This window comes from Cricetulus griseus, chromosome 5, assembly GCF_003668045.3.
Source record: "Cricetulus griseus strain 17A/GY chromosome 5, alternate assembly CriGri-PICRH-1.0, whole genome shotgun sequence".
Classification (NCBI taxonomy): domain Eukaryota; kingdom Metazoa; phylum Chordata; class Mammalia; order Rodentia; family Cricetidae; genus Cricetulus; species Cricetulus griseus.
The window spans coordinates 53,795,450-53,811,453 of NC_048598.1; the positions used below are offsets into that span (position 1 = coordinate 53,795,450).

The 16,004-nt window shown below is 46.2% G+C and overlaps 1 protein-coding gene across 4 annotated transcripts in view; it reads left to right on the plus strand.

The window, feature by feature from the left end:
- Nav1 (neuron navigator 1) overlaps positions 1-16,004 on the plus strand; it is a 253,151-nt gene that overhangs the window by 223,596 nt on the left and 13,551 nt on the right. For all 4 annotated transcript variants that reach the window (XM_035445545.1, XM_035445544.1, XM_035445546.1 and 1 more), the window contains 10 exons: positions 3,337-3,420; positions 3,666-3,777; positions 9,127-9,248; positions 12,611-12,807; positions 13,058-13,250; positions 13,343-13,511; positions 13,760-13,857; positions 14,440-14,535; positions 14,790-14,949; positions 15,542-15,777. In XM_035445545.1, the coding sequence (XP_035301436.1) occupies positions 3,337-3,420; positions 3,666-3,777; positions 9,127-9,248; positions 12,611-12,807; positions 13,058-13,250; positions 13,343-13,511; positions 13,760-13,857; positions 14,440-14,535; positions 14,790-14,949; positions 15,542-15,777 (1,467 nt within the window). The remainder of the gene's footprint in view (positions 1-3,336; positions 3,421-3,665; positions 3,778-9,126; positions 9,249-12,610; positions 12,808-13,057; positions 13,251-13,342; positions 13,512-13,759; positions 13,858-14,439; positions 14,536-14,789; positions 14,950-15,541; positions 15,778-16,004) is intronic.

Sequence of the window (16,004 nt, forward strand, 5' to 3'; positions counted from 1 at the left end):
TCGCTCTAGTTAAACACAAGCAATGTGGGAAATTGATATGATGAAGTCTGCCCTGGGTTTAGACCTGTGGGGAGCAGGTTCTATTCACAGCTATACAACAGGTGATTTGGGGACTGCCCTTCACTTTTTCTGAGCCTTCATTAAGAGCCATTTCTCCCCACCTTAACTAACTGGTATAGATGAGTTGGTATCTGGTAACCGTTGACCTTCCTAAAGAAAGCAGAGACCAGTGGTTCTGCTGAGAGGCAGAAGCAACCTTGCCCTAGGACATGGACAAAAATAGCAATGCATTTTAATTACTGAGCCCTTTCCACTGCCCCAGGGTATATTTATCTCTTCATCAATGCCACATAACTGAACAAGCACAGACCTGGTATTAGAATTCTGTCTGCTGACCATGAGACCAATCCAAAGTCCATCTCCCATTCTAGCTGCTGCCTATGTGATTCACAGTTGGCTCTGCCGTGGGCAGCTGGCAGAATCAATCTTACTTTAGCCTCAGACTGGATATTCGTCGTTTCTGCATTTAACCCACCCTTCATAGATCCATTTTGAGTGACTGCCTTCCTCTGGACCTGACCTTAGTTTTTCTGTCCTGAGAGATTGGGGAGAAATGGAGCCACCTCATCTACCTCCACTGTGGGAAGTTCCTTGCCTGTGACCAAATTGCAAGCGGAGAACATAAGAGACATTTTCACTCAAAATTGTAAACAACAACTGAGCTGGGTCTCCAGGAGCTTTCCAAGTGTTTGCACAAAAATAACCACATCTGCAGTTTCTGCAGTAGTTTCTGCTCTTCTCTCATCCCCTCCTTTCTGGGGACTCAGCTGCCAGGCCTGAGGCCTAGCCCTTGGAATCAGGTAGAATGTCCACCAAGGTTTTGCATGTTTCTAACATATTTTAGGAACAGCACCCTTACCACATTGGTTATTGTCTTTATTCTTTCTCCCAAATCCTCAGTTCATAAGTCCTGTGCTGACTGGTTTGTATGAAGTCCCTGGGATCAAAAGAATTATAACAGAAACAAGAACCGTCCTATACCACACCCATCAAGGCCAGTGGCCCAGGTCATGTCCTGCACACCCTAGGAAATTCATGTCTGGGAGATGTCGAAGGAGAGGCGCCAGGGAGGCGGGGAACATCATTATGCCTGATTCATTTACACTGCAGTCTCTCAGCCATAGTGCTGTCAAGGCTGGGCTAGTTCCAGAAAATGAATTTAGAGGGTGAATTTTCTTAGAACAGGAAGTTCTATTTGGCTAAGAGAGAACAAACTAAACACCCAGATTTGGTGAGTTCTGAATCTAGAATTAGATTTTTTTTTTTTTTTTTTTTTTTTTTACCAAGAGTCAGAGCCCTTCCCTCAAGCAGGAGAGGTGATGCCAGGTCCCAGAGCTCTCCTCGGGATTCCTGATGTTGAATGGAACCTCCAAGCTGCTGAAGATGACACATCCTGGCAATGAAGAGACCCAGGTCATTGTATTGCCTCCAATGTTGAACTGTATGCAGAAGGATGACTTGGCCTACAGGCACCCTAATCTGGAGTTAGGATTAGAATAAGGTTCAGTGTTGGGAAAGGGAAGTGAAAGAGCAGAGCAGGGAAAGCCCAGCTCCCCCATGAGGAGATGACCATGCAGACATGTATGAGGAGGCCAGGGGCTCTCCAGGATCTTAAGTAGATTTTCATGGACTATCAGCTGCTTGCCAACCTCATATGATGGTATAGTTAGAAATAACAAGAAGAGTTGAGATTCAGAAGGCAGAAGGTGGGGGCTGGAGTGATGGCTCAGTGGTTAAGAGCACTGGCTGCTCTTCCAGAGAACCTGGGTTTGGTTCCCAGCACCCGCATAGTGGCTTACAAACATCTGTAACTCCCATCCTAGAGGATCCAGCACCCTCTTCTGGCCTGCATGGTGCCATACATACATTCAGGCAAAAACACGCACATACAAACATCATTTTTTAAAAAATGATAGAAGGTGAGAATTGGGCCTGAGAAGGCAAGCTTGAAATCCCAAATGCTTGAGAGTCTACAGTAAGAAGATTGAAAGTTCAGCTGGGCGTTGGTGGTGCACACCTTTAATCCCAGCACTCGGGAGGCAGAGGCAGGCAGATCTCTGTGAGTTCCAGGCCAGCCTGGTCTCCAGAGCGAGTGCCAGGATAGGCTCCAAAGCTACACAGAGAAACCCTGTCTCCAGACAAAAAAAGAAGAAGAAGAAGAAGAAGAAGAAGAAGAAGAAGAAGAAGAAGAAGAAGAAGAAGAAGAAGAAGAAGAAGAAGAAGAAGAAAAAGAAGATCGAAAGTTCAAGGCCTGTTTGAAACAGTGAAGTCGAGGAGGCCAGCATGAGTAACTTAAAAATCTTCTCTCAAATTAAAAAAAAAAAAGAAGAAGAAGACAGAAGGTGAAAGAAAGATGCTTAGATCATAATATATGTCTACTAAGGAGCCCAGGCCTCAACAGATTTACAGGAAACACGGAAGATACTGCCTCCTACCTTGTATGCTCCAAGGCAATGATCGTGTTGCAGACGACAGGGACCTGCCCAAAGCCTTCTGCTTCTTGCTAGACTCACCATTTGCTCTCACGGGAGACTGTCCATCCTTGAGTGGTCCCTTTCTGCTCCTGTACCTCAGTCCCTTCACTTTTCTTATACCCTTTACTGCCAGTTGGCTAGCTGGAGATCAAACCACTAGGTATCTTTCCCCAGCCTACCTACCAGAGGTCTGTGTACTACTAGAGTTCCTACAGTTTCCAGTGCAGACCTGACACCTAGTGGCCAAAGTGTGGAATGCCCCTGAGTGGTTTGCACTGCCTCTGATTTCCCTCCCACCCTGCCAGGATTGTCTCCAAAACCAGGAGGAGCTAAGAATAGTCAGCCAGGTACAGAGGCAGAAGAGATAAACAGAACAGACCCTACAGGAAGGTCATTGGTACCAGGAAATCTGGCCCTACAAGGTGGAGTTAAACCAAAAGCAGTAAGACTAATTCCAGAGGCTGTTGCCCTCCCCTCAAACCTTCCACTGACCCACCACATAAAACAGGAGGAACTTTACCACCACTGGTAGATGGTAGGAGCCAGATCTCAAGTTTCCGAGATGCTCCGAAAGCCTGCCCTACCCTCTCTGCACTGTTACTGGAGAAGTTGGTTCTCTCCAGAAAACCTATTTGATTCCACCTTGTCTGCCTAGGGAAATCAATACCTTAAAACCACCAAGAGTTTTGTTTGTACCGGTCAGCTCTGAGACACAGGAAATCTGTTAAACTACTCCCGTATCAGCCATTTCCTCATCCGCAGCTTCATGTGCCTTAAGTTCTTCTTTGTATGTTTGTGTCAGGCTAACCTGGTGGCTGCTTTCGAGCAAAGCCTAGTGAACATGACATCCCGCTTGCGACACCTGGCGGAGACAGCTGAGGAAAAGGTGAGAGGCTCAGGGCGGTGAGTTCTGAACATCCTAGCCAGGGCCACCTCTTCCACTCCACCGTCAGTGCCATTTTCTCACTTTAACTTTAGTCATCCTGGTTCTCAGCCTGCTTGTCAATACAATGTCCCATGTTCATTACTCCCAGTTCCCTGGCCTTTTCTATGGAAAGCAATAGAATCCCAAGCCTGGGTCACTAAGTATTCCTGCTGTGCAAGCAACAGCTCAACTATCGTTTCTCTTAGGACACTGAGCTGCTGGACTTGAGAGAAACTATAGACTTCCTGAAGAAAAAGAACTCCGAGGCCCAGGCGGTCATTCAGGGAGCACTGAATGCCTCAGAAGCCACACCCAAAGGTAGGATATTAGCCACAGAGTACAGGAAACTGAGAAAGAACAGGAGTCAGTGAAAGGAAGATCAGTACTGGGTCTGTAACATGCCAACTTCCATATCCAGTTTCTAGAAGGTGAGAGCCTTAGGTGGTCTGGATGTCCACCTAAGGTGTGATGTCTGGATTGTCCAGTGAGGAGTGCCAAGAGTGTGACCCCATAACCCTTGAGAATCAGGACAAGTAGAGGAAACCTGTAGTCTCCAAAGGCCTACTACCCTCTCCTCAGCCTTTAGACCAGAGCCAAAGACCAGTCAAACGAGTGTCTACAGGAACTCATCATGTAGCTCTGATTGGCCTTGGCCGCCCCATTTCCCAAGTGCTGGGATTGTAGGTGTGTGCCACTAAGCCCCGCTAGAAATCATCCCTTTTTGTTTATTTTTTAAATTTCTATTTACTTTTTAAGTTTTTGTACAAGTTATATGTTGAATGTAATTCCCTTCTACCTGCTGCCTTCTCATCCCTCACCCTTCTTGTTCCTTCCTTTGTCCCCTAGATAGTCTTAGTTCTACCATTATGTCACATACATGCATATGTGATTCTGTATATCCATATAAATCCAGGCACAAATGAGGAAAAAGGTGATACTTTCCTTTCAAGGTTGGCAAAAAAATAAATCTTAGGTAAAGGCAGCTTCAGAATAGCACAAATGTGTGGTTGGTTTACAAACATATACATGATTTTATTCCGTCATCACTTCACTGCTCCAAGAAGGATTCATTCAACCTACAATGGAAATGACATAGCCAGAAACTATAGAGGTCCACTGTGGCTCTGTGGCAAGTTAGCCATGGTCTTCAGCAATGTTCAGAATTCACTTTGCTGCAGTGAATGTGGGTGCCTAAAGCTAGGGGTAATAGAGCGTTTAACCAACATCTCCAAAGCTGTGAGTTCTATCCCTAGCACACACCAAAGGAAAAAAAAAACCCAAACACTTTCTATCTTCCAGTCCTTTATCACAAGCCAGGCCTGTGGGACAGTTTTGGCAGGCTTCTTAACCATAGCCATTTTTCTTCGTTTTGTTGGTTTTTTAAATTTATTTATTTTTATTTTGTGTACACTGGTGTTTTGCCTGCATGTATGTCTGTGTGAGGGTGTCAGATCTTGGAGTTACAAGCAGTTGTGAGCTGCCATGTGGGTGCTGGGATTGAACCTGGGTCCTCTGAAAGAATAGTCAGTGCTCTTAACTGCTGAGCCATCTCTCCAGCCCCCACTTTGTTGTTGTTGTTGGGGTTTTATTGTTTTTGTTTTTGTTTTGTGTTTTTGAGACAGGGTTTCTCTGTGTAGCCTTGGCTGTCCTAGACCTAGAACTCTGTAGACCAGGCTGGCCTTGAATTCACAGAGATCTGCCTGCCTTTACCTCCTAAATGCTGGGATTAAATCATGCACTACCAACACCTGGCCCATAGTAATTTTCCTATCACTTTTTCTTCTCATGCCTCTGCTGACCTCTATGCTTTACAGTGAACATGGCCCTCAATGCCTTACTTGAGAAAATGAACATTTTCAAGTGAGACATCATTGATTATTCCCTATCCTACCAATCCAATTCTTATTTATTTTCTCTTATTTATTTCCCATTTTTTGAAAGGCTCTATCCCCTCTAGCCAAGAGTGACATCTTTCTTACAGCTTTAAGATGCACCCTCTAACACACCACACACACACACACACACACACACACACACACACACACACACACAGTATTGCTTAATTCGAGATCATAAAGAGTTACTTGCATGTTTCCTTCTGAAATAGTTTTAGATCTTTGTAAAGTTTTTAGTTTTAGATTCATTTATTTATTTACATGTATGAGGTTGTACTCGAATGGCATGTATGCCTGGCAGCACCAAGTGTGTGTGCCTAGTACCTGAGTTGGTCAGAAGAGGCATCCAATCCTCTGGAATTGGAGTTATGGTTGTGAGCCACCATGTGGATGCTGGGAATTGGACTCAGTCCTATGCAAGAACAATTGATCTTAACTATTGAGCCATCTCTCCAGCCTCTAGTTTTAGATCTTACATTAGGTCTTTGTTTCATTTTTAAAAGATTTTTGCTTTTTTTTTTTTTTTTTTTTTTTAGAGATAGGGTTTCCTATAGCCTAAACTGGCCTCATATATTCACTGTATAGCCAAGGATGACCTTGAACTCTTGATCCTCCTGCCTCCACCTCCCAAGTGCTGGGATTACAAGCAAGTGTTCCATACTCAGGTTCAGGTTCATTGTCATGGATGGATGGATGGGTGGATGGATGCATGGATGATAGCCAATTGTTCTGGTACCATTTAATGAAAAGACTATTTTCTCTACTGAATTACATTAGAAATTTGTCTTTATCAGTTGAAAAAATAAATAAGTAAGTGTGTGGGTTTATTTCTGGACTCTGTTCTAATACCATGTTCTGTATCTGTCCTTAACCAGTATCGCACTTTCTTAATTACTTCTTTGTGCAGTTAGTTTGAAAGTTGGAGAGGATGATCTTGCCACCTTTGGTCCTCTTCAAGATTATTTTGGTTATGGTCCATATCGAGTGACCTACACATACACACAAAATCAAATCTAGATTCTACATATGAAAGTAAATATATTTGTCTCTCTGAGTCTGCTTAACATTATTTCTGGTTGCATCGCTTTTTCCTTATGTCTGCATAAAATTCCTTTGCATATATGTACCACATTTCTTTTATTCATTCATCTGTTGATGGGCAGCTAGACTGGCTCCATTTCCTGGCTGTTGAGAACTATGCAGCAGTCAGCATAGATATGCAAGTATCTCTGTGTTTGTTTATTTGTTTTTTTAACAAGGTCTTGCTGTGTAGCTAGTTGGCCTCAAACTCCCTTTGTAGAGCAGTCTATCCTCCAACTTGCAGCAACCCTTCTGCTTCACCCTTGTATAAATACACAGCACACACCTTTCCCACCTGCAGTTTGCCCAGCTCAGGTATTCTCAGCCTAGGTACTTAATATAGCACTCATGTTTTCCTCCTCACTGTTTGGCCCATGGAGGGAGTTCTCTGCGGTGCCTATGCAATCCCAATTATGCTTCCCTCCGTATTGTTCCTGTCCTGGCTCAGGTTCTCAACTGTTCTTCCCCTGGATTACTGCAGTAATTCCCTAGCAGGCTCTGGATGCTCCAGCCCCTACTTCCCACTGCCCCCAGATTAACTGCATTGTCAGTTCAGGTCGGAAAGCATTCCGATTTAAATATGAGCTGGTTATTAGATAAAAGGAATTATGATTAATTTTCATTGGTCTGATAATGCTGTTGTGAGCAAATTACCCATATTCACAGGAGATGTATCTTCAAGCATTTAGTTGTAAAATGTCATCTGCAACTTATTTTCAAATTGTGTGAGAAACTGGGGAGGGAGCAGATAGAATAAAGTTAGCAATTGTTGAGTTAGGCAGAGGGCAGCTGAGTGAGTACTATTTTACTATGCTGTAAGTTTTCCCTTGTGTTTGAAACATTTCAGAAAATCAAGTTAAAAGAGGATAGACTTGGGAGGCAGAGGCAGGTGGATTTCTGTGAGCTTGAGGCCAGCCTGATCTACAGAGCCGGTTCCAGGACAGCCTCCAAAGCAATACAGACAGAAAAACCCTGTCTCAAAACAAACAAACAAACAAACAAACAAAAAAAAAAAAAAAAAAAAGAGCATAGACTGTATCCCTAGCCCTTTAGAATTGCATGCCAGCCTCCTCCTGCTCCAAAGTGTGCATTTCTTTTTAGCCCCATCTTCCGTCATTTCCTCTTGCAACTGATATTCCATCTATAAATAATCCTGCCATATGGTGGACACTTTTCTAAGCATTTCCTGTAGCTTCACTAGAGCTAGTGCTGAAACAGTAGTGCCCAGGTGTGTTTTATTTATAAATAGCCAATGCATGTGCATGGCACAAAACTCGAGAGGCACGAAATGTTTTCTGACTGCTGCAGATATTTGGTGCTACAGACTTATCTTTAGCACTCTACCCCTTCTGCAGTCCTGAGAGTTGCAGTCAGTGCCTTATGCATAGTAGGCCAGCACTCCACCACTCCACCACCACGCCATATCTCTAGCCCTTTTTTGTTATTGAAAGTATCTTAGACGTAATTTTTAATTTAGTAGATGGACTTGCAACTATTGAAAGCTCCCTATGCTAGTCAAATTCCTACCTTCCCCCCCCCCTTTTTTTTTCTTTTTTGGTGTGAGGGGGCTTGAACCCAGGGCATCTGCATGTACCTTTCATCAGCTCTGAATGCTTTTCTTGGTGTTTCCATCTTAAATATCTCTGCTCTTTCAGTACTTAAACGTCTCCACTGTTGGCCTGTATTCCCACTTTTTAAGGAAGAGAATTTTCCTTAAAATTGGTTCATTTTTCTTGCTACTGCAAACCTCAGAGAATTCAAATTTTCTGCCTGTCAGATGACAAACTGGAGCTCATTGAGGTTCAACGTAAGGCACACGGCTGCTTATAGTTGACCTTGAGCCAAAAGGCAACCAAGTATTGCTGGAGGATCATAAAAATACAACAGGGCGTAGGGCAAGAGAACTGCCACAAGTTTAGAGCCAGCCTGGGCTACAGAGTCAGTTACAGGTCAACCTGTGCTACAGAATTAGACACTGTCTCAAAAAATAAAACAAAACAAACAACAAAAACAGGTATGATGGCTCATACATGTAATCCCAGCACTTGGGAGGCAAGGCAGGAGGACTGTCACAAGTTCAAGACCAACCTGTTGTACACAGTGAGACTTTGCTAACACACACACAGGTCATATCTGCATAAAAGGGTTCAGGGCCAAACCAGATGGTGGTGGCGCATGCCTTTAATCCCAGCACCCGGGAGGCAGAGGCAGGCCAGTGTTGTCTACAAAGCTACACAGAGAAACCCTGCTCAAAAAAAAAAGTGTCCAGGGCCAGCTTCAGTTAAGTCCTTTTCACAAATAATCAACCTGAGTTCATTACTAAACCCTTCTATTATACTAACCTGGGGATTCTTTCTTGTGGTTTTGCTCTTGCTTTACTTTAGCTTTGATAGGGTCTTGCTATGTAACCCAGGCTGGCACAGAGCTCACAGTCCTCTAGCTTCCCAAATGCTGGCACCACCATGCCCAATTTAGAACAGGAGCTTCCTGAGAATGGGAATTGTTTCTTTTTTCACTTTAGCATTTTCTTCTATGCTGAAGCATGACTGTAACTCTGTAAGTGTCTATTGAATGAATAATCCACCAAACGAGTACTTAGAAGTTAGTGGGTCCCCCCTCTAACTAGACTACTTAAGCCTCATGACTTCTCTAAATCTACCTCTGTGTTCTTCCCACTTGTTCTGGCCAATAGAACTCCGGATCAAGAGACAGAACTCCTCAGATAGCATCTCCAGTCTCAACAGCATCACCAGCCATTCCAGCATTGGCAGCAGCAAGGATGCTGATGCCAAAAAGAAGAAGAAGAAGAGCTGGGTAGGTAACGTTATGGGAGCCAGCCTGCAGTAGTTTACGTTTACCCCAGTGTAGGGAACTGGTCCTTTCAGGACCAACTAAAAGACAGTCCTTTCTAGTGAGGTGTTAGTGTGACATCTGCTGGGAACAAAGTCTGCCAAGTCCCTTCTCCTCCAACCATTGGCTACCCACCACCACCACTCACCCAGAACTCTTTATATATACCTGCTTTCCTGGGGCCCTACCTACTGATGAGGTCAAATGTATTTGGGCACAGAAGGAGCTTAGAAAACATGGAAGGGAAAAAAAATGGCATATCAGTACGTTCCCCCACTCTCTCACTGTGGAGAGAATTTATAAGCCAAGGGGCTCATTGTAGATACTCCTGGGGCCATTGCCTTGGTTTGGGAGAGGTGCCGTTGGCTGGCCTGGAGATGGGTTTGTTATGTGTGCTGTCCCCGTCCCCCCACCCCGTAGCTCTAAACTGACCCTGGATGAGCTTTTCTAAAGTCTTTAGGCAGGTGTTGGGGACTCACTGTCTGACTGACTGAAAGGGAGAGTGACCCAGAGTGAGCTGTCTTGTCCCTGTGCCCTGCTGATGAAGGCTGGCCACCTAGTGCAGGCAGGAGCCCGCTGTGTGAAACAGCTGTGTGAAACGGATGATTAGTGCTGCTGCTGCTTCTTTCTTTTCATTTTTTTTTCCTTTTATTTCCTTCAAAATGCTGACTTCCAATCCCTATTTTTTTCCAGGTTTATGAGGTAAGAGACTCAGTTCCTCTCCCTTTACTTTTTCTTTCCCTTTGCACACCCTCCCTATTTCCAGAGCAAGTACCCTCTCCTTTAAAAAAAAAAAAAAAAGGTCACTCATAACCCCAACTGCCCCAAGTTCCTAACTCACTCCACTGCATGGTTCATCCACGCTGCCCCTCATGAGGACAGAGGAGTGGTCTGCTTAGGGGTCAAATGGGAAATCCTAACAAAATCCGAATCTATTGCCTGCCATCTTCCCCTGCTCCATGATTGGCCTGTTATAAAAAGCAGGCCCATTAAGCTCCTGTTATCCAGAAAATGGGCCTTTTGTTTTCTGTCCCACTCAACCATGAAATCCCAAAATGGAAGAGGCTCAATGAAGGCTATCTGGATCACAGTTTCTGGAGGCCTGTCCATTTCAGGCTTATCTAAATGAAAAATCTTTAGAATAGTGTGAACCGGAGACAGGTGAGGGATTTATTTCATCTAGCGCAGGGAATGCTCGTCACTCCAGACCAAAGGCCATGGAGCTTCCAAGGACATCTCGGGAGTAGAGTACTGCCCAAGTCAAACAGGATGTGGTCCAGAATTTCTATTCCAAAACAGATATGTGAGCCCCACTCTAACTGTCTCCCAGCATTGTACTAGGATGTGAAGGATGTGGAAAGCTGAGCTCATTGCCCCAGTCACTTAGAAGCCTACCAGCCTGGTGGTGTATGCCTAAATCCCAACACTAGGGCGACTGAGGCAGGAGGAGGACCATGAATTGGATGACAGCCTGACCTACATAGTGAATTCCAGGCCTGAGTTGGACCCTGGAACCCTCACAAAGGTGGAAGGAGAGAACTGACTCTACAGATGCACACAGATGGAGAGGCCTGTTGGTCATATCAATCTGGACATTTAGAATAGCAGTTCCCAAAGTGTGTTAAACAGATCACCAGGCCACTGGGATGGTCCTTAAAGACTGATAATATCATTAGAAACCTCTGAGGGGTGCTGCATCTCCAACTTAGCATATCTGCCTTGGGAAAGTTCTAAGACACCCCACCCCTAGCAGAGAATCCTGGCTCTCTCTGCTGAATACATGGGTTGAACCAGTGTTGCTCTGTAGGAACAGCAAATGTCCCCCTGCAGCCCTGACTGTCAGAATACTGAAGCTTACTTAGAACACTACTGTCATAGAAATGTAATGATTGCAAGGGCTCCTGCTGTGGGCAGAAGTGGTCACAGGATTTCTCTCTAGAGAGGGAAGGAGACAGAGACAAGAGATAGACTGAGTCCCATGAGAGAGTGGTGTGGAGAAAACTCCACCAGATTGAAAATCAGGAAGCCTGGATGTCTTCCTTAAAATACACAGTGTCAAGACAGTCAGCCTCAACTATTCCTCTCTACAGCTGAAGCTTTGGGGTACTTTCAAGCCCTGGTGGCTCCATGATAACACATCCTAACCAACCGCACACATACTCTCACCTATCCCTCAAGTCAGTTTGGTCCTCAGGTCTTACCTAGAAGTTCCACACACAGCATGTACTAGCTCCAAAAGCTCCCAGGAGACCTCAGACATGTTCTAAGAAAGACACCTTGAAAGGAGATACTCAGTCCCTCCCACCACCACTTTTTCACTTACTGCTCCAAAGATCTGGCTGGCCTTTGTCCCCTATAGCCTTTGACCCCTCCTTTACTCTCTGTCTCTTGCTGCCATCCCATGTCGATGTTCCTGTGTGTGTGAGTGTGTGTGTGTGTGCATGCTGTATGGAGGCATGTGAATGGGTGTGGGTCAGGTCCTTGGCTTGCATATCTAGCTCACATCCCTAACCCCAAAGCTCATCACCAGAATTGAACAAACTATGGTCAGATTATAATGCCCTGAGAATGGCTAGAAAATAGCTCTGATTCTAGGACCCTTGGCATAGTAAGCAGTGCCAAAAGGTGGGCATGGGGATAAAACACCAGTAACCCCAGCACTTGGGAGGTAGAGGCAGGAGGATCCAGAGTTCAAGGTCACCCACTTGGACCTACAGATCGAGTTCAAGGCTCGCCTGATCTACATAAGACTCTGTCAAAAAAAAAAAAAAAAAAAAAAAAAAAAAGAGGAAAGAGATCTTCTATTTGGTTGCTTTAACCACTATGCCATGTGCTGAGAACAAGAAATAATAAGTGGAACTTGACATCACTTCCTTCTGTTGATCTTCCCAGGACTATATTGTCAGTTTCTGATTAATTTATGAAGAGATCAGTAGACTCTTGTATAATGAGCCCAAGTTGGAAGTGGCATCCTAAGACCCACAGAGAGTGAGGTTCTAAAATAATCAGATAATGGAGGAAGTGAACCTGGACTGTTCAGAGGTGTACCATGTGACATATGGGGAGCTTTTTTCCCTGTCATGAGGGACACAGTTCCCTCCATGAATTCAGTAAGTTCCCCTGGCCTGTAATGGCAGCAAACCAAACGATCCTACTCTTGGTGATCAGTACCGACTTCTAGATAACTCCTCTCCACCAGTCAAGTAACATGTCAGAGTGGGTGTAATTACAAGTAAATCCTCTGCCTCCACATCCCTGTCCCAGCCCTAAAGCCATCCTTCCCATCAGCCTTGACGTCTCTCTCCCCGGAATCTGCTCTCTTCTAGCTTCGAAGTTCCTTCAACAAAGCCTTCAGCATTAAAAAGGGCCCCAAGTCAGCCTCCTCATACTCTGATATTGAGGAGATTGCCACACCTGACTCCTCAGCCCCGTCATCCCCCAAACTACAGCATGGCTCCACGGAGACTGCATCTCCCTCCATCAAGTCCTCCACCTCATCCTCTGTGGGCACTGAGGTCACCGAGTAAGTGCTCTGTCCACCAGCCACCCTGGTAAACTTCTGGCTGGAGTTGGCAGTAAGCCCACAGACCCTGAAAAATGACACCATACTGCTGGCCTTTGCCTGGGCATGTGAAACCCACAGAGGGACCCTTCCTGACATACCAGTTGGGTGCCTATAAGCAGAAGGAAACAGGACTATAGGCCAGGCATGTCAGTATTCCCTGCTACCCAGTGAACCTCTGGGATCCAGGCTGACTCTTACTTCCTTACAGGGCCCCTGCTCATTCGGTCCCCCACACTAGACTGTTCCAAGCCAGTGAGGAGGAGGAGCCGGAGAAGAAAGAGGTATCGGAGCTGCGCTCTGAACTCTGGGAGAAAGAAATGAAGCTTACGGATATCCGGTTGGAGGCCCTGAACTCTGCCCACCAGCTAGACCAGCTTCGAGAGACCATGCACAATATGCAGGTCAGCGTCTGGGCAGAGCTGCAGGAGGGGGTCGATGGCAGGGTCTGCCGCCCGTGTCACCCTGCCACCTGCCCTGTCTCTTTCACCCACAGCTGGAGGTGGACCTCCTGAAAGCGGAGAATGACCGACTGAAGGTTGCCCCCGGCCCCTCCTCAGGCTCCACTCCGGGGCAGGTCCCTGGATCCTCTGCTCTGTCCTCCCCTCGACGTTCCCTGGGCCTCGCTCTCAGCCACCCCTTCAGTCCCAGTCTTGCAGATACAGGTACCTGCTCGTTGACATCGTTCCACCTGTGTGGTAGCATCCTTGAGCCAGGGGGTAATGGTGTTGAAATCAGGAAGATCCCACTGTCAGTAAACACTACAGTTCTTAGCTCTGTGCTTTTCAGATTGGGGCTCCCCTCTCTTCTTTGTCATAAGGCATCATTATTTGGAAAGGAACATAACTACAGAGTTTGGAGTAAGGCTGGGTGGGTCCTTAAAACCAATTAGTCTTTTTTTCAACCTTCACAGATCTGTCACCCATGGATGGCATCAGCACCTGTGGTCCGAAGGAAGAGGTGACCCTGCGGGTGGTGGTGCGAATGCCGCCCCAGCACATCATCAAAGGGGTAAGGGACTTTAGGAAGGGCCAGCGTGGGAAGCAGCATGATAGAGATGGCCCCAAATCTGCAGTGGTGCGGAAGCAATGTATGTTCAGTAGAAACTGCTTACACATTGAGTTTTGATCTATCCCTGGGCTAGCAATATGCAGTATGGAACACTCTCAGGACCCTGGGTGGTGACAGTGAGCCACAGCCTTCAGCCAGCCACACAACCATGAGAGTAAACAGCAGATGCTCCCGTGGCTTCAGTGTACTCACAATATTTGAACTCATAATGGTTTTACCATGGGGTGGGGGAAGGAAGACAGGGTCTCATTTAGCTCGAACTGACCTTGAACTTGCTCTACAGCCGAGGATGACCTAAAAGTCTGATTATCCTGCCTTCACACCCTTTTTTTTGGTGTGTGTGGGGGGGTCTCATGAGGCTGTCACATAAAGAACAACATCTATACTGTCAGACTTACGCCAAAAAAAAAAAAATTCCGAATATTCCTGAAACTAGAGTACTTAACTCCTGAGGCTTTCTGGGATCTCCCTTTCTAGTGTCATCTTCACTGAGGCTCATATGGCTCAACCTTAACCTTACAGGACTTAAAGCAGCAGGAGTTCTTCTTGGGATGCAGCAAGGTCAGTGGCAAGGTGGACTGGAAGATGCTGGATGAAGCTGTTTTCCAGGTGTTCAAGGTAAGGTGATTCTCCCTCAACAGAGGTTGTTCATCTTCTCAAGGGGCATTCAGCCATACAGACACCGGGATCCAGGGAACTTTTAATGCTTTATTGAAGGGGGGGGCAAAATAGGAAAACGCACATACCCTATTCCTCCAACAGCTCCTTTCATTGCCCATAGTATATTCTTCTTTCTTGTGGCTTGTCCATCTGTAGTTAACATCTTTTCGGCACCCTCACAATCTTCTTAATTCTCCCACCTCTTCTGCCAGGACTATATTTCTAAAATGGACCCAGCTTCCACCCTGGGACTAAGCACCGAGTCCATACATGGCTATAGCCTCAGCCATGTGAAACGAGTGTTGGATGCTGAGCCTCCAGAGATGCCGCCTTGCCGCCGAGGCGTCAATAACATCTCAGTCTCCCTCAAGGGTCAGTCTTTGTCTCCTGGGGTTGGGTAGTGTGGCATGGAGGCAGGGAGAGGGCCATCCAGTCAAGCAGCATGCATTCATGTAACCAGGAACTACTGAGAAACCCCGATGTTTGAAGGTGTTTGAGTAACAGAGGAAATAAAAAAAAGATAAGACCCAGTCTGACGTTTTCGCCGAACTCGGGCTTCTTCTCTCTCCATTCTAAGTTAGAGTGTATCCCTAAAAATGAGATCCAGAGCTGGAGAGATGGCTCAGCGGTTAAGAGCGCTGGCTGCTCTTCAAAAGGATGTGGGTTCAATTCCCAGCACCCACATGGTGCTTCACAACTGTCTGTAACTCCAGTTCTAGGGGCTCTGACACCCTCACACAGACATACATGCAAAACACCAATGTACATAAAATAAGAATAAATAAATGATTTTAAAAAAAATGGGATCCAGGTTTTCAAAGCTATGAGGAGGTTCCACTGGAACTCTAAGACAGGTGGTTCTGACTTTCTTCAGTGGACCCCTAGATGATGAAGGAAAGGCTCTTTGGGTAGCTTGCCATCCTCAGAGCTGGCTGAGACTCATGCTTTCTCGGGTGGGGTGCAGGTCTGAAGGAGAAGTGTGTCGACAGCCTGGTGTTCGAGACGCTCATCCCCAAGCCCATGATGCAGCACTACATAAGCCTCCTGCTCAAGCACCGGCGCCTCGTGCTCTCCGGCCCCAGCGGCACTGGCAAGACCTACTTGACCAATCGGCTGGCCGAGTATTTGGTGGAGCGCTCGGGCCGGGAGGTCACCGATGGCATCGTCAGCACTTTCAACATGCACCAGCAGTCTTGCAAGGTGGCTGCTCCTGAGACCTCCTGCCAGTCTGTGCGACTTCAGCCTCACCCGAGCCTTTCCCTAGTCCCTTCCTGCCCCTCATCCTTTTCCCTTTCCATGACTCTCCCTTAGTCTTTCCCCCTTCTTTGGTGTTCTTTCCCACCTCTCTCTCCTCCTGACATCCCCTTGTCTTGTCATCTCCTCTTCTCCCCTCCCCTCTTCTCCTCTCCTTTTTCTCTTTCCAGGCA